This window comes from Nyctereutes procyonoides, unplaced genomic scaffold, assembly GCF_905146905.1.
Source record: "Nyctereutes procyonoides isolate TBG_1078 unplaced genomic scaffold, NYPRO_anot_genome, whole genome shotgun sequence".
Lineage (NCBI taxonomy): Eukaryota > Metazoa > Chordata > Mammalia > Carnivora > Canidae > Nyctereutes > Nyctereutes procyonoides.
Window position 1 is genome coordinate 13,218,728 of NW_026575134.1, and position 27,971 is coordinate 13,246,698.

The 27,971-nt window shown below is 38.5% G+C and overlaps 1 protein-coding gene across 1 annotated transcript in view; it reads right to left on the minus strand.

Annotated features, from left to right (window-relative positions):
• The window catches only part of PRKAR2B (protein kinase cAMP-dependent type II regulatory subunit beta), a 90,394-nt gene that overhangs the window by 57,390 nt on the left and 5,033 nt on the right, over positions 1 to 27,971 (minus strand). Inside the window, exon 2 of the mRNA XM_055301228.1 lies at positions 7,343 to 7,378. Coding sequence (XP_055157203.1) covers positions 7,343 to 7,378 — 36 coding nt within the window. The remainder of the gene's footprint in view (positions 1 to 7,342; positions 7,379 to 27,971) is intronic.

Consider the following 27,971-nt stretch of genomic DNA (forward strand, 5'->3'; position numbering starts at 1 on the left):
GTGAGAGGAGCACAGAGTAGGGGTGGGTAAGGTGTAAGAGCAAGCTGACACTGCAGTGGCAATATTATCATATTTTACAAAAGTTCTGGTCTTCAATGGATTGGGGGCAGGGAAGCTGATCCTTCACACAGAGGGTCTGTGGAGCAGTGACCTGAACTCTGACCATAATCAGGGTATGGTCGTGTACACCACCTGCTCATGTCTGTTCTATAAAGGACAATGCCAGGAACCAGGACACACAAGGGACTGAATAGGCTACAAATGCTTCCCAAGCCACCTGCCAAGTCCTTCCACAACTGCTGATGTGAGGACTCTGAGGACACTACCCTGAGAGCAGAAGGAGACGGCCTGCCGTGCCTATCATTTTTTTATTACCACCTTTCCTGCAGGGCTCAAAGAAAACTTTGAAGAAAATGCAATTAAGTTTGAGATAATTGAATTTCTCACTGGCCTTGAGACAGTCTATCAGCATTCCTAGGCCTTACAAAGAACCACCAGAGCCTCAACCCTGCGCACAGACTGCACAGGGCGCACAGCATGCTAAGGCATACAGAACATGGATGCTTAGTAAGTGCCAATAAATCAGCACCACCAGAGCACGAAGGAGGAGAGGGAAGAGGATACGGATGAGACCCAAGCAGCACCTCCCCTGCTCACTTGGTTTTATTTGTAAGGAACCATAAGGGAGAATTAGTCTGGACACAGAGTGGCAACAAGTGTATACAGTGGCTTGGACTTCCACCCCACTGGAGGGAGAAGCTGGAGAGAACAGCGTGTTGTGGGTTTCATGGATTATCTACTGTCTAATCACTACAATGATCTTGTGAGAGATGCGTTACTCCCTTTTATACCTGGAGAAATGGAGCCTTAGCTAGGTGACTAAGCCCCCCACGCTGTCCCCTGCCCCACTTGTCTTAAGTGGATATGAGAGTAGTGGAGCTAGTATTCCAATTCCAGTATTCAGTTTCTCTGAATCCAGAGCCTATACTGCCTCCTCTGAAAGAGACACTTAAGATTTTGAAAGAATGGTAAGTTAAAGGCAGAAGTAAATCCTGGCCTTAAAGCCCCTGTCCATGGCCATGGGCATCTGCTTCCTCCATGCCACCGATACCTGATACTGAGGCAAGGTGGTGCAGCGTGGCATACTAGGAGAAAGGACTTTAGAATAAAAACAGCTAGCTACTAGTGGTAAGGCACAAATACCTTGTTTTCCTGTTGAAACCCACGTTCTAGGGTTCCATGAAACCCCTAATGACTAGCACCCTTTCCGTGAGCCACACCCTGCAAGAACTCTATGTTTTCTCCTTTTCCCTTCGTGGAGGTTATGGTATTCACCCACACTGAGGCACTCATGGCCAGCCTCCTGCTAGACCGTGAACTTCCTAAGGGCTGTATATTACTCTTCTTGCAGCCCTAGCACTGTATCTGGCACACAGTAGGGATGCAGTTAATGTATGTCTACAGGATTAATTAGGAGATTAATTAAAGGAATATTTTCCCAGTGTGCATTATCTAGTGTTGGTAATTACTAAGCTTAAAGTAAGCTTTCAAAACGAAGCTCATTTCAAAAATAAATTATAAATGTAAATATATTCACTCTAGCAAATGAGTTTGACAACATGAGCATGACCTTTCGAAAAAAAAAAAAAAACCCAAGAGGGTTAAAAGCTCTCATCATATAACTTTAAAGAAAAAAACAATGAAGACCAAGGCTACAAAATATTTCCACAACAAAACAAAAGGAAGCATATGTTCCCTGAATCAAGGAAGCATATGTTCCCTGAATTGGAGTCAATAAAAAATCTGAACTTCTGTTATTTCACTACTATCTTGGGGACTAATCATTTTCTGTTTTTGGTGATTTTACTGAGTTTTTAATATATCATTTTACACAGTGGGGGTGTGAAATTTAAAGACTTAATTTCACCTCTGAATTACTCCAAATGCCAGAGTAGGGAAAATTATAAAATTTTAGCTCTGTTAAAAATATACTATAAAATTCAATGCTCATGTTATGGCTAAAAACTGAAGTATGGCTAATTATCTACATGGAGAAAAGAAAATTACCAAATTCATAATTTGGAGTTCCATTTTCACTTCTATTATAAGAAATAATTATGCACTAGAACAAATAATGCTCAACAGCAGTCTGTGAAAGTAATACTAAATAAAGCAAGGCTCAGCGCAAAGGCTTCATGGACACCAACAGGGCACTGTGACCAGACTGTGGATGTGTCCACACAAGCTAAGAATTCAGAGCTGGTGATATAGGGAACTATTTCATTGGTAGGGAGAACCTTCATAACTTCAAGAATGACAGATTTCAAGGGCACCTAGATGGCTCAGTGGTTAAGCATCTGCCTTTGGCTCAGGTTGTGATCCCGGGGTCCTGGGATCAAGTACCACATGGGGCTTCCCACAGGGAGCCTGCTTCTCCCTCTGCCCATGTCTCTGCCTCTGTCTCTCATGAATAAATAAACAAAATCTTTCAAAAAAACAAAACAGATTTCAAAAATTCCAGGGAGTCAGTTTATGAAAGATCAGAAAAATGGAGCCATGAAAATTAAATGCAATATAAAAATCCTTGAATCAGGGGTGCTTGGGTGGCTCAGTGGCTTGGGGGATGGTCTCTAGGTCTGGGATCAAGCCCCAAGTCAGCAGGGAGTCTGCTTCTCCCTCTCCTGTCCCTCCCCACGGCTCGTTCTGTCAAATAAGTAAATAAAAATCTAAAAAAAAAAAACCTTTGAATCAGCTCAGATAGAGAAGAACAGAGGCTACATCAAGACAACTAAGAGCACTGGACTCTAGAGAGATAACAGCACTGTATCAAGGTTAAATTCCCTGAGTGTAATATTATGCAGAATGACCTTGTTCTTAGGAGATACACTTGAATACTCAGAATTCCTAAAAGATTCAGTGAAAAAACAAAGCGTGGGCATGACCATGTGTACGGATGGAAGAAGAGTCTACAAATGTGACAAAATATGAACAACTGGGAAATCTAGAGAAGAGTGTTCACTGAATTATTCCTCGAACTTTTCTATAAGCTTCACTTCAAAATAAAGTCCTGGGGTTACAACACAGAGAGAGGTCTGACATGAATTCATCCCTCAAGGCACCGTCTCAAGAGTAATGAGAAATTTCTTTTTTTTTTTTTCAATTCAGACAAAACCACAGAGGAAAACCATTATACTCTTTCTAAAAACCATAATGTGCAGACAGTAAAAGAAGATGTCCCCTATTAAACGATGATATCAAGGAGTGTTATGACTCTCTGAGGCTTATTTATGACAGGCTGTGGCACAGCACTGAAGCCTTTATTGTTTTTTCTTTTACACTATGTTCAGAAGATAGCTGACCACTAACATTTTTGAGAGCCTAGCTACTCCGCTTTACAAAAACCATCTAGCTTAACCATTGTAGCAAGCGTGACTGCAGCTCTTATGATCCCAAACCGAAACAAAGTGAAAATATGAAAGTAAAACTCAATGTGGTAAATGACTTACGTGCAAAATCACACAGTAAACAGGTGGTTTGAACTCAAGTCTGTGAAATCCCACGCTCTAGAGATTTCCCATATGATATACTAGACGAACAAAGAAGCAACAGGACTGTTGTCTGCATAAGTTTTACTCTTCAAAGATTTACTGAACGAATGTCTACACACTACCATTAATTTCTTATAATAACGATAAGGATAAATGATGTACTTCCATTATTCCAAGAAGAAGAATCTTCCAAAATACTCCAAACTGTCAATGTTCATTCTAATTCCATCAAAATTCTAAAAGAGACTATGTGTATTTTATGTTAATTTTATGTATGTTATATATCATCACCTAATAGTTTATGTGATTGTAAAGTAGATTATGTAGGACTTCTGTGCATATAAAAAAGACGTACCAATAAGCAGTGATTAGAGTAGAAATGGGTTAAGAAAAAAGGGCAGTAGTATTTCTTTTGTTCAAAAAAGGATTATTGGGTCCTGTTTAAAAAAAAAGGCTGTGGGTAATCATATCATACTATATGAAGGTATGAAATCAACACACTGTACCCTTGAAACACACACAATGTTATACATCAACCAAAGCTCAATAAACAGTAAAAAAATAAATAATAAACTTACGGTTATGGGGTGCTGTCAGGAAGATCCAAAAAATACATTTCATCTGGATTTCAGAAGATACCTGACAGTTTCAATCATGTTTTGCAGAACTTAACCAATCTAATGCCCACCTGTGTTTGTTGCTATTAATCATCCTATACTCTAGGACTTTTATTCACGCCCGCACCTAGTGGAAAACGAGCTTAGGAAGCCCTGAAACCTCTACAGACTCCTCTAAGATTTTAGGAATTCTGTTTGAAAATGCTAAGTGACACGGATTCCTTCTACTTATAGAAATAAAAGCTGACAGGTTTGTGGGCAGGCATTGAAAACACATGAAGAGAGTTTAGCAGAAACAGTGAGATGGAAGGTGTAAAAATGATTCTAAATAACGTATTTGTTAAACACTTGCTTAATGTAAACATCCCCTCATCCTCCTGAACTATAATAAAAGAAAAAGGCCTAAAAGAGAGAAACATTTTGTTCAAAGTACTCTGGTTCAGATACTGATTTTTGCAAGATGCAGTAGGAATTCGCAAAAGCCAAAACCTCAAAGATTTAGAAAACTCAGGCAGAAATCTAGAAATATATTGTAACATCCTCTTTTCCACTTCCATTCAATCAACAGTGACTGAATACTAGCACTACACATAGTAAATTACCATATATTACACAGCATTTTATTGTTGCAATCATTATTTGAAAATAGATAAATAAGAAACAAACTCCTACGTCACATAAACTTCTGGTTGATTTTACCTGGCTTATTTTTCCCCCTAAATTATAGATCTTACATAAATTTTATAGTTTATTTCTGAAAAGAAAAAAAGTATTTCTGAAATAAAACTCCACCAGAAGAAGATATCCTAAGGAATATTGTAAATGATCAAATAGGAATTTCTACATTTTAAGTAGACGGTTATTTTTCCAGTAATACTTTAAAATCAATTGATGTATATCTCTACTACTAAACCAAATTACTTTTAGTCACTAAGTGAATTAAAAAACTACAAGATTTCCTCCTCAAGATGGCTTAAGACTGTTTCTATATTCTTCTTTGCCAGAAAAGTTTTAGACAGACTTTTATAAAAAATAAAGTCAAAAAAATTGTAGACAGGTAGATGATTAACAGATCCCATTCCTCTTTTTTTTCCTATACCACTGTTTTTATCTAAGGTAGTAAATATAATTTTATTTCCCTTGCCTGAAAGACTGGAAATGTACATAAAATAATCAATGTCAAGATTCATTCTCATAATGAATTCCAGTGTGTTACATTGCTAGGGTAACAATTTTTACTCCTTTTAAGGCTTATTGCTATATATAACACAACTCCTGAACTAGATATCACCTCCTTTATTTTTCTTTAAATCAAACTGTTTCGGGATCCCTGGGTGGCGCAGCGGTTTAGCGCCTGCCTTTGGCCCAGGGCGCGATCCTGGAGACCCGGGATCGAATCCCACGTCAGGCTCCCGGTGCATGGAGCCTGCTTCTCCCTCTGCCTGTGTCTCTGCCTCTCTCTCTCTCTCTGTGACTATCATAAATAAATAAAATTAAAAAAAAAAACTTAAAAAAAAAAATAAATAAATCAAACTGTTTCCTGTTGTTCTAGGAAGAAACACAACATGTGTCTTTAATGTGGGTTTCTTTGCTGGCATTCCATCTTCTCTACATTTCCAGCCAAGTCTTACTGAAATGGACGGGACACAGATTTAGTGGTGGTGGAGATACTAAAAAAATGGTGCTTCAAAGCTAACCTACATGCTGGACCGTCAGTTGATGATACGTTTATTGGACAACAAACACTAATGCAATGTACAGTTTGACACAAAAAAAGGAGAGGATTTATTCTAAGCCTCCTAACTATGTGTCTATGGAAAGAATTTTACAGCATGAAGACAAGACCTCACACTACAGATTCTCTCTTATTTCTCCTCTCTTATTCCCACCACTGCTCACAGAAGACTATATCCCTACCCACAGTACCATCACACTTGATGGCTCTACTTTGGAATAAAGTCTGATGCCCCGCTGACATAAACATAATTCCTCATTCCACAAAAGTAATTACAATCCACTTTGTTTGCAATATTTAGATATGTCTTCAGATTACAAAAAGCTCAGGAGGATAAAGTAAATGGTATCCCAACATAGCACATTTTCTTAATCCTGGTCCTTTCCTCTCCGGCCTGGTCACTACACAATAAGACAAAATTGTACCAGTAACTGCCGACAAATTAAAATAAAATAAAATAAAATAAAATAAACAAAAAAAAAAAAAACCCTTAACCTTAAAACACCTTTAATAATACAGCACAGATGAAAATGAGGTAATTTTATCAAATAAATTACTCAATTCTATCATATAAATGTCCAAATGATCTGTTCTAAATATTTGTGTTTTTCAACAACAAAAACCTAGTTGTATTTCAAGGAAAGAGTAATTTTCTCATGTCAAACATAGTAACATTTCACTTGTCCTCTATCTTCACAGAGGAAGGCATTCCACAGAAGTAAAATCTTCCAAATGGTTTATCCACTTCAATGCCCAAACTCACTTTCCTTAAACCATGCTCTCAAACTGTGTCCACCAATGCAGGTAGGACAGAGTATGAGTGGATCTAATTCAAGCACTTGTTAGTGGCCAAGGTCTATCTTGGTGAATAGGCATTAGGTTATGGTGGCATCTTTAGGATGGCAAGAGCCTCAGAGGCATTAACAAATGTAAAGCAAAAAAAAACACCCCAAAAAACCAAAAACAAATGTAAAGCAATTGGCTCCTCTTCCAAATGGCCCCCTGATGACAGGTTCCTATATCTCCATTTTCAGAGTTTTCGTCCCTTATCTGTGGTCCCTGTTTTTTTGTCCCTTTTCCTGTCACTGATTCTAGGATGTCCTTTGCCCATCTTCTAAATCACTGCTTCTGACCTGTGGCTGACACATTCGATAACCATGCAGGTAACTGATCAACAGCAGGAATAAACAAATTGGGGTGAGAGGCTCCATTTCCAAAGGTGCAGTAGCCTCGGCGCACACTGGTTTTAAGTTTAGCCACTCAGGTTAATTTCCAATTATTTTCTCATTCTTGATTATATCAGATAGTTTTTTTTCGAGGAAAATGACTGACAAGTCATTACTCCACAGCAATTACTCTCATTGCACCTTCTTGTCCAATACCACTGTGATTTAAGAAATGTCACCATTAATAAGCAAAATCCATCATATGGTCTGACTTACCCGAGGCACGCCTTGTGAATCGGTTTATTACCGGAGCTAAAAGAAAAAAAAAAAAAGAATAATATGATTACCCATTACACATATTATATAAGTTAAATAGAGGAAAAATAAGAATGAGTAAGTAATGCACGAGGAAATATAAAAAATATATGCAGATTAAATGTATAAATTCACTAGTAACCAAGAATGAGAAATTAAAAATCAAATTTTACCTGTTAAATCAGCGCCCCCCCCAAAAAAAAATAATAAAAAATCCCGACTTCTATATGGCTGAAACAACTTCAGTGGGGATCTATATGTAAATGTATACAATATCTTTAGAAAGAATTTGGCAGTCACATCAAGAGCCATTCAAGTTTCTTGTGTCCTCTAATAAAGTCATTCTACATATAGATTTAGCCTACAGAAATACTACTAGAGAAGGAAAAATCAATATGCCTTGTAAAGGGAGAGTTCAAAGTGCAGCAAGCAGCCCTAGCTAACAGTCTCTCTTAAAATGGGATCAGGAGGCCAGAAGGGAAGAGAAATTTACCATGAACTTAAAAAAACCATGAACTTAAAAAAAAAAAAAAAAAAAAACCATGAACTTAAAAAAAAAAAAAAAAAAAAAAGACAACCCCCACCACCACCACCTTCAGCCAGCTGCAAGCCCTCAGCAGGGGTTTAAAGGCCTCCTCACCCAGACACCTGAATCATCCTCACTCATCAGTTCAAAAGGAGCCAAAGCAGTTTAACAAGCTTCAACCCCTCATTTGCATATTAGCCCAACCACTCCCAGTTAACTTCATTTCAATCCGTTGTTTTGCTCCGAGGACCTGAAGGAGAACTACACTCTCAGCCTTTAGATTAGATAACCCTGCTCTCTCTTTGGCTTCCTTGCGTCCAAGATCGGCCTCAGATTCAGGTTTCTGCATCTGTGCCTCCTAAATTGCAATTCTAATTGCCCAAATTGCCTGTTTGCTTGAGTTTTCAGTGAATTCCTTCTTGGTCAACAGTATACTGCTTATCAGCATCATTTTTATAATGAAAAAAATAGGAAACAAAATGAAAAATGCTCATGTATACTGAAATCATTATTAGGTGAGTATATCCTTGATATTTCGATTTAGTATTTATAGTTCTGATCATTTCTGTGCAACCCAAAGGTCAAGGTCTCTGAAGCTGTATACCAAAGGCTGCAACTTCAAGATTGTGTGTGGAAGTGCATCACCTCACCTGGGAAGCCTACCATGGGCCCCCTGCACAGACGCAACTCAGGGCTGTTGTGTCCTCCCGGTTTTGCTTGCGGGTAGGTCAAGAAGTGGGGTTTTTCAAAGCTTTGTTTCTTGGATAAGCAGGTAAATTTAAGGTTCATATTATACACGGAAAGGACAATATGTCCACAATATATTGAGAAACAGAATGTCATCATACTATAATACTTTTTAATACTTTGATACTTTTAAAACAGTAATTATAAAAATTGTTTACACTGTGGAACTAGGTCAAGTTAAAAAAAAGAAGACAAAGATTTTATGTGCCCTTTGGTTATACTACATGAAAAACATGGATGCATAGAACAAGTACTAGAAGAAAACTGTGTCAAATGTTTTACATTAATCCTTGCAACTACTGTATTAAATATTGGCATCACCATGCTACTGATGACATTTTTTACAGTAAAGCTCAGAGATCCTGATTTGCCCTAGATCACAAAGCCACTCTGTGGCAAAGCTGGAGAATCTGAGCCTAGACACATCCAGCACCAAAATGCTGCCACACAGAGAACAGAAAGCAAAAATACTGACTCCTGAAATCACACAATAAATACTTCCTTCCATATTGACTCCCATCATTATTAAGAATTGATTCTGTGAAGTGTGTGACAAGCCCAATTATTAAAATGCTATAGGGGCAGCCCCGGTGGCGCAGCATAGTGCCGCCTGCAGCCCAGGGTGTGATCCTGGGGACCCAGGATCGAGTCCCACGTCGGGCTCCTTGCATGGAGCCTGTTTCTCCCTCTGCCTGTGTCTCTGCCTCTCTCTCTGTGTCTCTCATGAATAAATAAAATCTTTAAAAATAAAATAAAATAAAATGCTATAGTTTATAGGAAATTGTATCTTTCAAACTGATAAAAGATAAAATTATTATTTATATACCAGAATGATTTAGCCATATATTTGCAAAGTGACAAATTACTTACATAAAACCTTGACTTGGATAAACCGTATGTAGTGTATATTTACCACATAAAAGAAAAAAAAATCCCATCAGTTTTCTCGAATAACTTTCAAACCCCTTTTGCAAAACTCCTTCAGAACCTAGTGTAAAGAAAGCGTCCCAGCAAGTTCTAAGGACAGGGAATGGGGAGGGTGTAGAAGGCTTCCATCACAAGAATGCACAAGAGATTGTGCAGGCCAACAAAGGCAGGAGGAAAGCAGAAAACCTCTCAGCCTTGGAGAAAAATGAAAGTAGACATTCTCCTCCTGCCCTCTCCAGCCTCCTGAGACGATGAAACCCCAGCCTTCTGCATCTGGTGGATAGCATACAACAAAGAGCTGTCCTGAATCCCACTGCTATATCCCAACCTGCTTTCACATATCGCGCTAGACATTCATGTTGGCAAAGAAGTCAGTTCACAACTCTCAGATCCTAGATCCTAACAGTGTTTTTATATAAACACAGTTATTTTACACAGTTCTACATTAAGTTTTCCACAGCATAGCTACAAGATAAATAACAAAGGAACTTTTTTGAAGGGGATGGGGTTCTGTATTCCGTTTTGTTTGGAATTTTACTAATAGATACTCATCATTTCAAAAAATCAGGTCACTGCTGCAAAGCCACTTAAGGTATCTAAACTGCCAGTACAATACACTTGATCAGATGACATTTGCAGCTTTTATATTCTTTTTTTTAAAAGAGATTTTATTTATTTGTCAGAGAGAGAGAGCGAGCGAGCAAGGGAAACAGCAGAGAGAGGGAGAATCAGACTCCCTACAGAGCAGGGAGCCCAGCCTGGGACTCGATCCCAGGACCTAGGATCATGATGTGATCCAAAGGCAGATATGTAACTCACTGAGCCACCCAGGTGCCTCACGGCTCTTATATTCTTAGTGATCCCACATGGAAGTGGGAGAATTGTTAACTACATTATTTCTCCGTGAACATACTGAAATACACACCTGCTGATACACATTTTACTGACTATAAGTTACTTTCCTTTATATTTTTGCTAGAAATTGTATCAACTTCTAAATTGTGAGTGGAGGGCAGCCCAGGTGGCTCAGCGGTTTAGCGCCACCTTCAGTCCAGGTCGTGACCCTGGAGAACCGGGATCGAGTCCCTGCATGGAGCCTGCTCCTCCCTCTGCCTGTGTCTCTGCCTCTGTCTCTGTGTGTGTCTCTCAAAAATTAAATTGTGAGTGGAAAGGTCACATGACAATCATTTCCACCTCCCAACAGTGAATGGGATGTGGGATCCGCCAGTTACGGAGATGGTGCACCAGGCAAGTGATACGAAGCCATCAAGGCAAACACTGGGTTTTGACAACAATTACCAAGAAGGCCATCCCTTATATCCATAACCCTCCATGCCCACTTATGGAGGGTTGAAGCACAAGGGTTCCATGAACAAATGTTTGGCAAGCTAACAGTAACCTCCACAATTTCTCTAGATTTTCTAGCCTAGCTACCCAAATGGGGAAGAAGGCTGTGATTCAGGGCGGAGGCCTTGCCACAAAGAAAGCCATGTCTATCTGGCTCCAGTATGCCTGGTGCTCTCTCTCTCAGGAACTAGAGGAGCAGGATGAAGGTGAGGAAGGACACTGGTGACATTCTATACCACTGGCAGCAAGGGCAGCCACATGGGCAGGACCACCGACTGGAGTCAGGGAACCTGGGAGATGGTATAACTTTGACTTAAATTCTCAACTCTCAAAATATGAAAAGTAAAAGATCTGCCTGCCTCCTTTTGGGGTGTGTGTGGGGGGAATTAGGAAAGAATTTTAAAAGAACTTCAGAAAAGAACAAAAAAAAAAACATAATAAAAACTAAAGAACTTAAAAAAAATCTTTGAAGGTGCCTGTAAACTCTAAATTTCTATTCAAATAGAGATTAGTGTTTATTGTGAGCTAATATGATCAATTTTCATATTATCATCTTCAGAATACACTACATAAAGAAGCAATACTAAGTTCACAAAGAAAGGTTAACAGATGATGTTTTCAAATGTGACAAGTCAAATTTAGTTTTCCCAGACTCTTGGTTTCCACCTTCAGATTTTCCTACCCTGTGGGTTTTCTGTGTGTATTTACTTACACGCGCGCGTACACACACACAAAATACTGCAGACTAGGAGAATACAGGAGGAAAAACACAGGAAATGTATTATCTGCCTGAAGAAACAAGCAAATGTGATTTAAGAATATACTAAATATTCTAAATATACTAAGAATATACTAAAGTCCTATACCTTATACCCAAGATCTTAGTGAATCCTCAAGGGAAAATCACAGAAATATTTACATAGGTTTGACTTTCTCCCAAAGCCATTCCAGTGGGATACTGAGAGTCCTGTGCTCCTCTGAGTATCTCCATGCCTGTCTGGCCAGCGGTGCCCTGATCCTCTCCATTCCCAAGCTATACTCCACCAGCCGAGTCTTAACTCCTCTGCTCCCAGGAGCCCCAGAAGTCTACTGGATTCAAGCCTTCTTTAATCTCAGAGCGTCCTTACAAGACGAATGCTCCAGTATGTGAGGAAGCCTGAAGGAGCCTCTCTATTCCTGGCAGTGAAGAGAGCTTCCCACGCAGTGACTCAGGTCCCCCACTGGTGCCAGCGAGACCTGCTTATCTTCTCACCTCTTTACGCCCCGAGCCAACGCGGTGCCTGGCAGACGAGCGGTGCTAAGTGAACACCTGCAGCATGAATCAATAAACTGTGAAGTAAACACAGCAAGTCTCCTTGTCTCACTCATTTTACTTGCTTTCCCGAGTGTGGATGTGGGGGCACTGGACACGGAAGAGTCCTTGGCCCTGGGGAGCTTGACCAAGTGAGGTGGTACTTTCTTTTATTTTTTTATTTTTTTAAGATTTTATTTTTTCATGATAGACACACAGAGAGAGAGAGAGAGAGGCAGAGACACAGGCAGAGGGAGAAGCAGGCTCCATGCAGGGAGCCCGACGTGGGACTGGATCCTGGGTCTCCAGGATCACGCCCTGGGCTGAAGGCAGGGGCTAAACCGCTGAGCCACCCAGGGATCCCCGTGAGGTGGTATTTTCAAACACAATGACTGAAGAGACCGAACCCAAAAAATCAGGTGGGTGAGAAATCCAATAGAAGACCAAAAACACGTAAATTCCGTAAAAACAAAAGCAGTCCATGGGGAGCATGAGCCAATGAGCTTGGTCTTCAAAAAAGCAAGCCAGGTTGATTAGCAGTGCATATAGTTTGCAACTCTGAGCATAATGCTGGGAAAGAAGTGCTAAATTAAAGAAGTAAGAGCCCGAAGTTTTGTCTGTGTTCATTACACACACATATACACAATGACCCTGTCTATACTGGAGCCATATCAGTGAAATGGACCTTTAGCAGAATAGTGTTCACATACTCTGAAGTGAAATGTATAAAATAATCTTGGAGCTGAGCAAATAATTAGCATCTTTCTTCTCCTATTGTCCTTTCCAGCAGTAAACATTTTCTGAATCTGTTAACTGTCTAAATAAAAGATTCTAGAAATTATGTAAATGGAGACGATGTTAAGCTAATTATTTTTGACACGGTAAACATGTAGCTCAGAATGAATTAAATTCTCTCATGCTCGTGTTTCAAAAATTAAAAGTGAAGCCTCACTCTTGAACCAATAAAGAATTAACTTTTTTTAATTTTTTTTTATTTATTTATGATAGTCACAGAGAGAGAGAGAGAGAGAGAGAGAGAGAGAGAGAGAGAGGCAGAGACACAGGCAGAGGGAGAAGCAGGCTCCTTGCACCGGGAGCCCGACGTGGGATTCGATCCCGGGTCTCCAGGATCGCGCCCTGGGCCAAAGGCAGGCGCCAAACCGCTGCGCCACCCAGGGATCCCCAGAATTAACTTTTTTAAAAAGACTGACAGCAGAAAAGCAAATAGACAACAACAAAGCTTGAAATATTTTGCTAATTAACCTAACAGACACTATTTCAAACTTTTTAATACATATTTAATTCCTGACACAGAAAAAGATGATTTATTTTCTATATGTTTTTGTTAGAGGAGGATGAGCCTTGGCCACCTTCGTAAGTAATCAGATGCTCTAGTTGCTGTCGTTCTGGGAGCTTCTGGGTTGTTTCCAGATGGATGCATGGTTTCCAAGAATCCACTGGGACTAAGCCGCTAGAGGGGCTCTTGGATTCAGACAGAACCACAGTTGGAGGGTACTCTCCAGAGCTCCCCAGTCATGGTCACAAGGAGACACAGATTATGAGCCACGTACCCTCAAAGTACTTGTGATCAGACATGATGGGAGCTGTTGGAGAGGGAGGCATTTGGGGCACCAATTTTTTTCTTCCTTTCTGATTATACAGCATGAAGTCAGGTGTCCAACCCATCCAGACATATGGAGCCTGGCTGGAGGCTGGGCAGAGTTGGACAAAATATAGACACTTGAGCTTTTAGAAAGTACCAGCTTGAAAGACCACTAAAACAATGTGCATTTTTGTTCTTTCTATTCATAACCCAAACTCCTCAAAATATAACTGATATTTTAAAACACCAATAAAATAGACTATTACACTAGGAAGAAAACCACTCCTACTTACTTTTGCTTATAAATTAACTCAATTTCCAACTTTTTAATTCATGAGAACTTTACCCAGAATGCCTTCTTAGGAACAGAAAAAAATAGCTTCAGCTGAGGTTGCCAAACTTCTAGAATGACACAGAGAGTGGAGGCAGTAACAATGCCGAAAGGTTCCCAAACCCTTCTAGGATTCCAAAATGTGGGCTCAGGACAGAAGATATGAGATGGGCCACTGTCAAAGCTACATAAATACAATCTCTGCTTCTGTGAACACTGAAATGGTCTCTTATGGCTGCTTCTTTTTAAAAAAAAAAAAAAAAAAAACAAGAACATGCAGGTTCAAGAGCGAGGCGAGGAGGGGCAGGAGGAGGAGGATTACAGTCTCCAGCAGGCTGCACACCCAGCCCAGAACACTACGAGGGGGTCGATCTCAAGACTCTGAGATCATGACCTGAGCCGAAATCAAGCGTGGGACGCTCCACCTTCCTGAGCCACCAGGCAGCCCTGTTAACTGTCTCTTCTAAACCTACGTGCTCAAATAATGTGCAAAGGGCATACTCGTGGAAACGAATGGTCTGTTGGTAAGAGTGAATAATCCAGACTAGACTACTAATATTAGGAAAGCCTAAAGCTACAAAAGTTCGAAGTGTCACACATCTATAAAATCACAACAGAACAGACTCAGAAAAGGTAACTGAGAAAAGTGTAAGGGATTTGAAATGAAGATCAATCAGGATAGGATTAAGGCTGGTCCAATCAGAAGGATACAGTTTGTCAGCTTCCTCCACCCCCCCCTTCACCAAGTCTGCAAGCTCTGTGAGGGCAGGGTCCTTCCCTCCTTGTCTGTCTGCTTCACTGCTGTCTCCCACTGCCTAGAACACTGCTTGAAATAAACTAGGTTCAACAAATACTGAATGAATAGTGCTAAAGGAAATTAAGGCAATAGGGGTGTTTCCTGACATCTAATGATTATATTGGACAAACATAAGGGATAGTCATACAAGTACTAAATTTGTGAAACCTGTACATTAAAATATAGCTGTGGCAGGGTGGCCAAATTGGGCCATTGGGCCACCTGGGTGGCTCAGTAGGTTAAGCACCTGCCTTCAGGTTCAGGTCATGATCTCCGGGTCCTAGGATGGAGCCCCACATCGTAGGGCTACCTGGTCAGCAGGGAGCCCGCTTCTCCCTCTCCCTCTGCCCCTCCCCCTGCTTGTGCTTATTCTCTATCTCCGTATTAAATAAATCATAAAGCTCAGGAGGCTTCCCCTCAGACAGACCTGCTCCTGCCTGCCTTCGTTTTTCCTGGGGCCAGAGGGGTCAGGTTCAGATCAAAGCCCTGAAAATCCTGTTCCAGATCAGAAGATGGTGATAGAATTCACTTGCTGTGTCTTGCCTCACATTGAGCTCAGTGATGGCATACACACACTTCCCAAAAGACATGGCATAGCAACACCGAAGTGCACCTTAATACACGAACCCCTTTCCACGGGTACACTCCTACTGGGAGAAATCCACAGTCTTGAATCATTGCTCCTCTGTAAATAATGCATCATTTTTCTTCTGGCTGCTTTTATAATTTTTTTCATCTTTGATTTTCAACGGTTTGATTGTGATATGCCTGGCCATGGTTTTCGCGAATGCATCTTTGTTTTTTATTGTGTTAAGATGTAACAAAGTTTATCATTAAAAAATAATAAAAATAATAAATTAAAAAATATAAAATACAATATTGGCTGAAAATATAAAATAGACTTAGAAACAGTAGAGCTTGACTAACCTTTGGCTCTTTGTACAAGTAGCAAAAAGCAATCATTTAAACCTATGAAAATGTAACCCAGATGTTAGTAGTGTCCAACAGAAATAATGAAAAATTTCAGAAGACAGTGTAGAAAGCAATGCTACTTCTTAAATAAAATGTGGAAAAGATCACTTCAAGAGATCCATGTTTCCAATTTTTAAAAAATCAAGGTGAAACTGACCTACAATGAAATGCACAATTTGATGAATTTTGACAAATATATACATATATGTAGCCAACATTCCATTCAAGATGTAAACACTTTGCCTGGCTGGCTCAGTCTATAGAATGTGCAACTCTTGATCTCAGGGTTTGTAAATTCAAGCCTCATGGTGGGTGTAGAGATTATTTAAACATAAAACCTTTTTTTTTTTTAAAAAAAAAAGGACATACACATTCCTAGCACCCTGAGAAGGTGCCACAAGCCCCCTTACACAGTCAATCCCCACTATCCCACTGGAAGCTACTTTTAGGATCTCTATCACTACAGTTTAGCTTTGCCTTTTTTTGAATTTCATATAAACGTGTGGTTCATGCTAGCTGTTGAGAGGATCAATTGTTTGTTCTTTTTTTTATTGCTGAGGGCATATCACTGTATAAATATACCACAATTTGTTTACCCATTCTCTTTGTTGATGGGCATTTGAGTTGTTTCCAGTTTGGGCAATTTTGAATAAAGTGTCTATAAATATTTATATACAAGCCTTTTTGTGAACATATGTGTTTATTTTTCTTGAGTAAATGCCTAGAGTGGGATTGCTGGGTCATAGGTGGGAAATGTTTAACTTTATAAAAACCCACAGCATTTGTACCATTTTATGCTCTCACAGGCAATATGTGAGTTCTAGTTACTCCACATCTTTGACAACAGAAGGAATGTCTTCTTATTTTAGCCATTCTTGTGTGTGTTGAATAGTGTCTCACTGTGGTTTTCACTTTCCTATCCTTGATAACTAAAAATACCGAGCACCATTCTATGTGCTTACTGACCATTCTGATGTCTTCTTCATTGAACTAGTCAATTCTTTTTACTCAGTTTCCTTAGGGGCTTTTCACTACTGAGTTTTCACAGTTCCTATCATATATTTTTAGTAATGACATGATAGAATATATAATAGAAAAAAAAATCCTAGTTGCAAGAACAAAAATCGTAAGTTACTTAGAAACAAAACTAAGAAAAGATAGGAAAATCCTTTATGGAGAAAATTAAATGAAGATTGTATAAATGGGAGATATACCATGTTCCCGGATATCTCAAACCTATCTCAAAGACTCAATACCATTAAAAGTCTTTTCTCTCCAAATTTGTTATAAATTAAGTAGAATTCCAATAAAACTCCCAATAAAGTTTTCTTAAAGCTTATTCTAAAAGATCTATGGAATAATAAAAACCTATGAATAAACAATTCTGAAAAAAATAAGGTGAGACTATCCTCCTTATCATATACCAAGACCCTATAAAGTCATATTAATCTTAATTAGGTAAAGAGGCATTGATGAAAGGATAGGAAAGCCAACAGAATAGAACCGACATGTTAAGTACCTTCATGTATATATGAAAACTGATGTTTAAAAATCAGTGGGGGGAGGGATGCCTCGGTGGCTCAGTGGTTGAGCATCTGCCTTTGGCTCAGGTCGTGATCCCAGGGTCCTGGGATCGAGTCCCGCATCCGGCTCCCTGCATGGAGCCTGCTTCTCCCTCTGCCTATATCTCTACCTCTATCTCTCTCTGTGTGTCTCTAATGAGTAAATAAATAAATAAATCGTATAAATAAATAAAATTCAGTGGGAGGGAAAGGTCAATAAATGATGCATGTTTTAAAAAAATAAAATGAATGAAATTCCCATCTCAAACCATACACTGAAATATATTATCAATGGACTAAAATATTAAGCATGAAACTGAACTTAAAGTTTAGAAATTAAGGGCAGCCCCAGTGGCCCAGCGGTTTAGTGCTGCCTTCAGCCCGGGGCCTGATCCTGGAGACCTGGGATCGAGTCCCATGTTGGGTTCCCTGCATGGAGCCTGCTTCTCCCTCTCCCTGTGCCTCTGCCTCTCTCTCTCTCTGTCTTTCAGAAATAAATAAATAAAATCTTTTTAAAAATTTAGAAATTAAGAAACTTAAAATTAAGAAATTCTATTCAACCAAAACTACCATAAACAAAATGAAAAGACAATCCAAGACTGGAAGAAGATTTTTCAAATGTATGTTACCAACAAAGGATTGCTAACCAGAATATTTAAAAAAAGAAGAAGAAAGAAAAAGAAAGGAGGAAAGTAAAGAAAAAAGGAAAGAAATACTCCCACAAATTCGTAAGAAAAACATACTCAGATAAGAAAAATGGCAGAGAACAAAAAAAAAAAAAAATCTCCTCAGAAGAGAAACTACAAACATGGTCAATGAACATAAAAAGATGCTCAGTGTTATTAGTAATCAGAAAAAAGCAAATTCAATTCACAATGAGATGTAACATCCACCCTACTGGCAAAGCTTGTTAAAATCTGACAATGATAAATGTTGGCTTGAACATTCTGTGGAGAACCAGGAACTCTTAGACTCTGCTGAGAATGTAAAGTGGTACAACGAACTTTACAGAGCAAAACAGCAGTATGAGGTGTAGTCAGCTAGCTATACACCCCTAACAACCAGTCTTTCCACACTTAGGTATATACCCTAGAGCAGCAGTTCTCAAACCTTTTGGTCTCAAAACCTCTGTCCACTCTTAAAAGTTATTTGCTTTTATGGGTTATAGCCATTGATATTTATTGTACTAGAAATTAAAATTGATAAATATTTCATCTAAAACTACCAATAACAAACAATTACATAGCTTTAGAAATAACATATTTTTATGGAAAATAACTGTATTTTCCCAAGCAAGCAAATTTAGTAAAAAGAATGACCTTGTTTTACATTTTTGCAAATCTAATATAATGGAAGACAATTAGGTTCTCAAATCTGTTTCTACCTTCAGATGTGTTACAATATCATACATCATGTACCCCCTGAAACACTTTACTATACAGGCTTATGACAGAATGAGAGGGGTAAAGAGGTAAATATATATATATATATAGTTATAGTTATAGTTATTGTTGCTGCTGCTGTTACAGTTTTCACCCCACAGACTTCCTGAAAAGGTCTAGGATTGGGAGGGGAAATGATCCTTCAAGGGGTCCACTTACCACACTTTGAAAACCACCTTTAAAACTCTAGCACAGGGGATCCCTGGATGGCTCAGCGGTTGGGTGTCTGCCTTTGGCCCAGGGTGTGGTCCTGGGGACCTGGGATTGAGTCCCACATCAGACTCCCTGCAAGGAGCTTGCTTCTCTCTCTGCCTATGTCTCTGTCTCTCTGTGTCTCTCTCATGAATAAATAAAATCTTTAAAAAAATAAAAAATAAAACTCTAGCACATTTGCATCACATACATACACAGACACATACACATACTATGTTGCTATAGCACTGTAATTTGTTTCCAATAAACTGAAAAAACCCAAAGTATTTATCAAAGAATAGATAAAACTTCTATTTACACACAGGTATACTACATAACAGTCTAAAATAAATGAACTAAAGCTACATGAATTAATGCAACATCATCTCAAAAACAATCCTCAAAAAGTAGAAAATTATAATTTACACAAATGAAACACTTATAAGTGGCACAATTTATACCAACTCTGAAAATATGCCGAACAGAGGCACCTGTGTGGCTCAGTCAACTAAGCATCTGACTCCTGATTTTGGCTCAGGTCATGATCTCAGTCAGGGTCTTGATATGGAGCCCTGTGTCAGGTTCCACACTGATTGTGGAGCCTGCTTGGGATTCTTTTTTCTCTCTCCCTCTCTCTCTTCCCCTCTCCTGCCTCACATGTATGCAATCTCTCTCTCTCTCAAAAAAAAAAAAAAAAAAAAAAAAAAAAAAAAGCAAATAGCACTATCTCTATGGATAAATGCTTATATAGTAACAATACAAAAACATGCACAGAAAAATATAAACAAATTTATCACAGTGGTAGTAATCTATGGAAAAGATCATTAAGAGAATGGGAGAAGAGAGGAACACACAAGGACTCCAGCAGCACATGTGCTATTTTCTTAAAAAAAAGCTCAAGTGTAAAATGTTAAGATTTGTTAAAGCTAGGAGAATGCTTATGTGAGCGTTCCTTATTCCTTACTTAGTCTCTGTTCCTTTCTGTATGTTGAAAATATCTCACAATAAACAAAAGGAAAAAATGTTCTGCTCTACTTAGTTTTGGCAGATAAAATCTCTCAAATATGCTCTGACACCATCAGCCCAACCAGATTGATTCACATTTTATTTTTTAAACTTCATTATCTTTGACATATAAAAACTGTATGTATTTAAGATGTACAACTTGATGTTTTGATATATGTATACCTCGTGAAAAGATCACCACAGTCAAGCTAAATAACTTCTCCATCATCTTTACATAGTTACCACTGTGTGTGTGTCAAGACTTAATTTAACAACTAGGGCAGCCCCAGTGGCCCAGTGGTTTAGTGCGGCCTTCAGCCCTGGACGTGATCCTGGAGACCCAGGATCGAGTCCCACATCGGGCTCCCTGCATGGAGCCTGCTTCTCCCTCTGCCTGTCTCTCTCTCTCTCTCTCTCTCTCTCTCTCTCTCTCTCTCTCTCTCTCTCTGTCTCTCATGAATAAATAAATAAAATCTTAAAAAAAAAAAGATTTAACATCTATACTCTTAGCAAATTTCAAGTCTATGACACAGCATCAGTAGCCATCATCAGAATGCTGTACAGATCTCCAGAACTCATTCATCTTATATTAACTGAAACTTTGTACCCTTTTGATGCCAAATGTACTCAAAATATTTTTCCTAAAATACCCTTTTTACAAATGAGTTTTTATTAGAATCCAAACACTGAAATGCCTTTTGGATTCTTTTTAAGAGATTACAAGGAAATTATTTTAAGACTTATCATGAATCAAAAGTCCTAATACTGCCTTGTCGATAAACTGTCATTAATGATAGTCAAATAAAAAAATCAAAGACCCATGGACAGCTCCATGTAAAAACAAAGGTATCCAAAAGGACTTTTTTTTTCCCTTCTAAAAATATATCGAGATAGCAAAATGTGTAGTGGAGAGAACTCCAGGTTTTCAGAATAAAACTGCATCATAATGTAAAACTTCCAGGAGGTAGAAACTTGTCCCACCATGAACCTACTTTCATAAATATTATGACAAGAGGAAAAGGCAACAGGCTGTCAATTTAATATAACTATTTTTTCCAATCAATTTATATTTCAGGCACATATTCATTTTTTACTATAAGCATCTGCCTCATTTAAATAAAGTGGCTACTTTCAATACTCCTACCTACATTTTCCTAAAGATGTTTTAAAATGACTTGCGAAAACTTAAATGAAACCATAAACATGGGAGCTTCTGCACACACGAATTTATTTATTCTGCTAGTTAAATGCGGATTCCCAAGGGGGGGGTGGTGGTGTGAAAACAGAGCAAAGCTTTATGCCATTGCTTTTTAAAAAAAATTTTTTTTTTTAAATCGGACTATTTACCTTGCATTTCAAATGGGATTCAAGAAGGGCCGAGATTTAAAGAAGCATGGGCTTGTTAAGGTCTGAAACACTTAGCTAAATAATTCAAAGACTTTACTTTTATACTTTTCATTAATGACTTTCTTTTCAAAAAGTACCATCACTATGCTGCCTTGAATGCAATCTCTAGATTCTCACATTTCCAAACTTCATTTCTAAAAAGTGCCATGTTCTCACTGATTCCTAAAGCTCGCCCGCGCTCTCCACCAAGCCCACATACAATGCTGAGTAGATGACAAACCCCGTGAACTTCATTTAATTCGTACGACAACCCTCTCTGGTAGGGACTATCGTTATTCCCATTTCACAGAGTAGGAAGCTAAGACACAGATGGTAAAGTAACGTGTTTAAGGTGCCAAAAGTTTGGCATCTCTATAAACGGCAGAGCCAGGAGTCAAATCCAGAATCCGTGCCAAAGTCAGTCTTATTTTTTTTTCACTTTCCATTGTTTCTGATTTTTCACATCACTACTTTAAATTTTCAGCAACTAAACACAATCTATTTGGTTTTCCATAAACTGAGGCTGACCAAGTTTCTCACATTAGTGGAGTTAAAAAAAAAAAAAAAAAAAGAATGACATGGGAGTACAGGAAGGGAGTGAGGGGCAAAAGATCACATTTTCAGTTTAGGAGAAAATTATTTGGAGGTACCTGAAGACCATGTAAGTCAGACGGCTGGTAAGTAGGCCGACATGGCAATGTGAATCTCTGTCTGGTGCTGGGGCAAAAGCCAAAGGGCAACTGAGCCTTGCGGGGCAGGCAGGATTCGTGGTAGGAACACAGGCGGTAGGAATGATGACGAAACGCATAAAGGGAAAAAGGACAAAACACGTTCAGGACCATAGACAAGTTTAGGATTTAGCATGGGGCTCATGTAAAGCAGAAGCAGTGACATGGAGGTTTGGGTGGGTCAGAATGTGTCCTCAAGGGATGCCTGGGTGGCTCAGATGGGCAAGCAGCTGCCTTCCACTCAGCTCATGATCTCCAGGTCCTGGGATCAAGCCTCCCATGTCAGGCTCCCTGCTCAGTGGGGAATCTGCTTTTCCTTCTCCCTCTGCCTCTCCCCCTGCTTGTGCTCTGTCTCTCTCAAACGAATAAATAAAAAATCTTAAAAAAAAAAAAAAAAAAGAATGAGTCCTCGATTAGAAACATTCTATTAGAGGGGTGTTTGTGTGGCTCAGTCTGTTAAGCGGTCAACTCCTGATTTTGGCTCAGGTCATGATGTCAGGGTTGTGAGATAGAGCCCCACACCAGGCTCTCTGTTCAGCAGGGAGTCTGCTTGAGATTCCTTCCCTCTGCCTCTGTCCTGCCTGCCACTGCTCTTTCTCTTCCCCCCTCTCTCTAAAATAAAATAAACTAAATTTTTTTAAAAAAGAAACATTCTACTTGAAATCCTTACCAGCAAGACAGGCCTGTGTACCTGTGTCTTTGCATTTTGGAGAATGACCAAATATCAGGCCAATATATAATAAAGTCTCATTTTTAATATAATGAAGTGTAAACACAGCTGAAACTGAAAATAGACTAACACTTTTACATTTCATGAAAACATTTTCAAATGCATACTGTAAAGGATTATTAGGAGACTATTTTAAATGTTTACATGCTTTAGAAAATTTCAATCACTTTAGAAATATATATTTAAGGACGTTTACAATTATTACACATCCAGTACTCAACTGAGGTTAATTTAAGATACGGTGGAGCACCTACTGTGGGCAGGAAAGCTTTGTAGGGAGAGAGCATAGACCTACATACCCCTGCCTGTCTGTGGTGAGGGCACCTCCCATCTGCAAAGCTTCCGCTAACATCCAACATATTCATCCTGCCAGACTGATAGCATTAATGTCAACCAGAGAATCTCACAAAAGATTACTGGTAAGGTGAAATGTAAGTCAACCTCTGAAGAAAGAGGAGGATTTGTCAGAAAATTAAGGAAAGAGGACTGGGCACTAGGAATCAAGAAAATAATTCACCCAAGAATATTTGTGAGGGATATATCCACTGAGCACCTCATCCTGTGCCTCTAAAGATGGTTTTATTTACTATTTAGTGGATATCTACAAAAGACCTGCCTTTCTTTCACGTCTTTTTACAGTTAAAATTTATTTAATAGGTAATACAAGTATATCACATCTTTCTCAAAACTTATAAGAAAGGAAATCTTGAAGTCTCCCTCATGATCAACTATCATCTCCAGAGCTGTCCCTCCTGAGATACTCTATGAAATTGCATTTCTTTAAATTGTTTAAATTTTGATTTTCTTTAACTCTGATTGGCATTTCCATGATTTAGTGATTCTTAACAACTATAATATGATAGGATTCTCTTTGTCACATCCCCAAAATTTGCACCATGGGCACAAGCAGGCTGGCCTTCAAGATGCAGACAAGAATACAGGTTTACAAGAAAAAGCCTGGATTTTACCTTATTTCCTTTTTATAAGATAGGATTTTCCTCTTTATTCTACCAAACTCCTGTTGAGTCAATTAACTTATCTAACGAATGTCTATTAAAACACACACACGTGTGCGCGCACACCTACCCACCTGCAGTTCTTTTATAATGTAAGGAGCTTAAATCAGAAAGCAAAGTTGATCATAGCCACCTTACAAATTAATAGACTATCAAGTTGTGGTCTGCAAAATGGTTCATGCACCCCAAAGCAGAGCATCGGGCAATCTTTTGGCATGCAGGAAAAAATTAGAACTTGTTTACAATTACCTGTTACTTCTTCTCTTCAAACTTTATACTGTGGGGTGCTTTATCATATACGAAATAAGTTAATATACTGGTACATCACAACATTTATAAAGACATACTGGGAATGCATACTCAAATTCCTTCTGCCAGTGAGGGTACACATACTTCACAAAAAGTTTTGGGAATTAAACAGCTCAGTATATCTATCAGGTGTTCATTTCTAAAATAAATACTTTATCAACTTTCTAAAGCACATCAAGTGCTAATTTGAGTGAAACTGAGAAAACAAATCATAAAAGCGACAGATCAGTACTCAGCTGGATTGTAAATTTTGAGAGGCAAAAGTAGAGAGCTGATTTTTTGATATGCGGTTCTTTTCAACCATGTTCCTGCTATAAAAGTTACTGACGTGTGCCACAATTAAGGAGATGGGATCTGAACTCAAGGTCAGGTTCTGATCCTGAGTCCATCACTTACTTGGAGAAGGCTAAATGGCACGTGTATAAATGGCCCCGTTCAATATCTGGCACTTAAGCAGCCAAAAAATGTTACCAATTATTTATTATTAAATACAAAGGGTAAAATTTAACAAACAACAGCTTTCTATAGTAACTGAAATGAAACAGCTGAGTCATGTTTTAATTCAGCTTCACCTTTTGGAAAGATTTTTTTGGACCCATGTGAAATGTATTTAAACAAATGGAAGCTTTTTGCCTTCTTTTTTATATATATATAAAAAAAATTCCCTCAATATCACTCCCATGGACTATTTTGTCTTGGAACAGCTAATGTAAATTAAACAATGTCAGGCCCTAGCCAAACGGATATGGGAATAACTGTATATAGTATATCTTCTTGGCTTCACTTTCATGTGGAACATGTGTTTATATTTTGACCTTTTGTCTTTTTTTTAAAATGCAGAAACATTTTTAAACAGCAGCAACTGGAATGATTTTTTTTTTAAGTTTCCAAACATATTAAGTTACACATGGCAGTGCCTATTGCTGAAACATTTATAAATGTTACACCAACTGTGTTTATAGTTCTGATTTTTTTTAGATTGTTTTGTTTTCATATAAGCCATGACCTAAAAAATTTAGCTCAAATTCTTTCCACAAAATAATTACATAATGGAACAGTCTGAGTCATTTTGAATTTCCGAAACACAAAACTCGCTCCCATAAAATAAAGATAGTGATCGGCATCATAATGAGGTTTTTATATGGGGTATTTTGACTATTTCACTCATACCTAAATGATACGGATAAAACCAGAAGGACCATAACAACAGGACCAAGAACACAGTGATAATTCACCCAACTTAGAAAAATCACCGCACTGTTTTCTTTCCCATTGTCTGTCCTTAAGCAACTGACATAAAAATAAAGTCTGTAATAGATTTCACTGCAAGGAAAAAAAAATCAAAGAACAAAAATTTGGTAATTCTGAATTGTACACTAAGGTACTTTTCATTAGCCTAGTCTTTTAAACCTTATCTATCACCTTGACGGAAGACAAAGAATTTATACATAAGTTAACATAGAGAGCACACAAAATGTAAGTGATAGCCTTACGAACGAGAAGACCAAAATCAACTAAGTTGGGGCTAGGACCTTCTCTGGCTCTCAGCTGCCCCATCTCTTAAATGAAATAGATTATCTATACTATCTGGAAGACAGTATCTGACAAAGGATTGTTTCTTCAGCTCAGAGGGGATAAGCTTAAGAGAATAATAATTTTTTTCTTTAAAAAAAAAAAGGAGTTGGCACTCACTCAATATTTCTGCAGGGAGTAAATGAGTGAGTGAAGGAGCACAGTATTCAATCTTCAATTTTCATACATTCCTTCTCTTAAGGCCACCCCAGGTCCCAGCCCCTTCCAGTATCCTATGACCATAGACACTACTCAAATAGACCCTGGGGTCAGGCAATCTCCTTCAATGAATCCCAACCTCCACCATAGGCTTTCTCTTATTGCTACTACTCTCATTACTTGACTTTCTTAATGGGTCACAAATGAGCTTCTCATTGGGGAATTCAAAGGTCTCTTGTTGGTATTTAAACAGTTGAAAAAGAAACACATTTGCTTTTTTTTTTTTTTTTTTTTTGAGGCAGTGAAGAACAAAATCTTGACAGCTGGAAATTTACTGGAACCCATGGAATGGGATTTGCAACAATAATAACCATTAAATATTTACTCCATCTCACCCAGACACAGCACATCACTGTACCTACAACCTCAAATGGAAAACTTACAACTGTCTTACATTCAGTAATGGTTGAACAGTTTGATTTTTAAGACAGACAAATTCAAGTACCCTTCTCTTTTTGTTCAGGTTTTTTTCATTCTATGCTGTCTTCAGACAAATGATAAATTAGTCCAAGAATCTTCTACAAGTCCCAACTGATTTTATTTCCCTCTTCTCCCTCCCTCTCACCCTCTTCCCCAAGCCTGAAGTTAACAGATGGGTAAGAATTTGAGAAAGGACACTATTTCAAGTCCTTTGACTTCCCAATTTCAATCCCTATGTTACTAACTATTAAAATGAATAATGTTCTTCACTGTCCTACTTTGAAAATCACAATTACCATCTAAATTCAAAATATTTTTAAAATCTTCTCTATTATTGATTTATGCTCATAACTAAAATAATGGCTTCAGCAGTTTAGCCATTGTCATGAATGATGTAATTCCCATCTCAGGAGGATTCAAAACTACTATATAAATTAAAAACTTCTAAATCTCTAATAGCCAAAGACCATATAGTCTCGTTAATTATAAAATTCTGCAGCTCTTAGCTACTAATTATGAGCTGAAAGGATGTGGGTTTTATTACTGTGCAACATAACTTCACATTAAATCCTAAGTGGAAATGCCACGTAAGCTCATTTCCTACTTCATTTCTCTAAAAAGTGCAAACACTAGATTCATTTCCACAAAATAACAATGAAATGGCTATTCTGCAAGAAGTTTACACTTCTGTTAAGATTTCATGTTAATGAGATCATTTGTCTTAACACGGAAACCATGCTTGCTATGTGCACTGTCCTGAGGCCCTTATAAATATTAATCCATTTATCCCCTAACAACCTTAGGAGATAAAGACTATTAGCATGATAATATGTCAATATGCCCAGCACAGCGCTTCATCCCTGAAGGAAAATGAATGTTGTCTTTCGTGAACATTTTCAAACCAATTAAATGCACTGAAAAGGTTGATGAAGAGCTAACAACTGGCTGCTTTGCCTCATAATCATCTAGTAGCCAGAGAGAGCAGGTTCTTAAGTAAAAAAAACAGAGATAAAAGTGGACCCTAATTGGGCAGCCCGGGTGGCTCAGCGGTTTAGGGCCGCCTTCAGCCCAAGGCGTGATCCTGGAGACCTCAGGATCGAGTCCCACGTCGGGCTCTCTGCATGGAGCCTGCCTGCTTTTCCCTCTGCCTGTGTCAGTCTCTCTCTCCGTGTGTGTGTGTGTGTGTGTGTGTGTGTGTCATGAATAATAAGTAAACAAAATCGTTAAAAAAAAAAAAGTGGGCCTAATAAATCAGCCAAAGGAACAATTCAATGAAACAATAATTACTCTCTACAAGTTTCTTCTACCAGTTAGACCAAGAAGTCAACAGGTAAGTGTTTTGTACTCCCAATTTGAGCCCAGTGAAGAATATTTTCACACCAGATTATCAGGGAGCCAATATATCTACTGCCCTGATTCCTTTTGCCAGTTCATTTTAGGAAGACCACGTAAACCACTTCACACAAGTG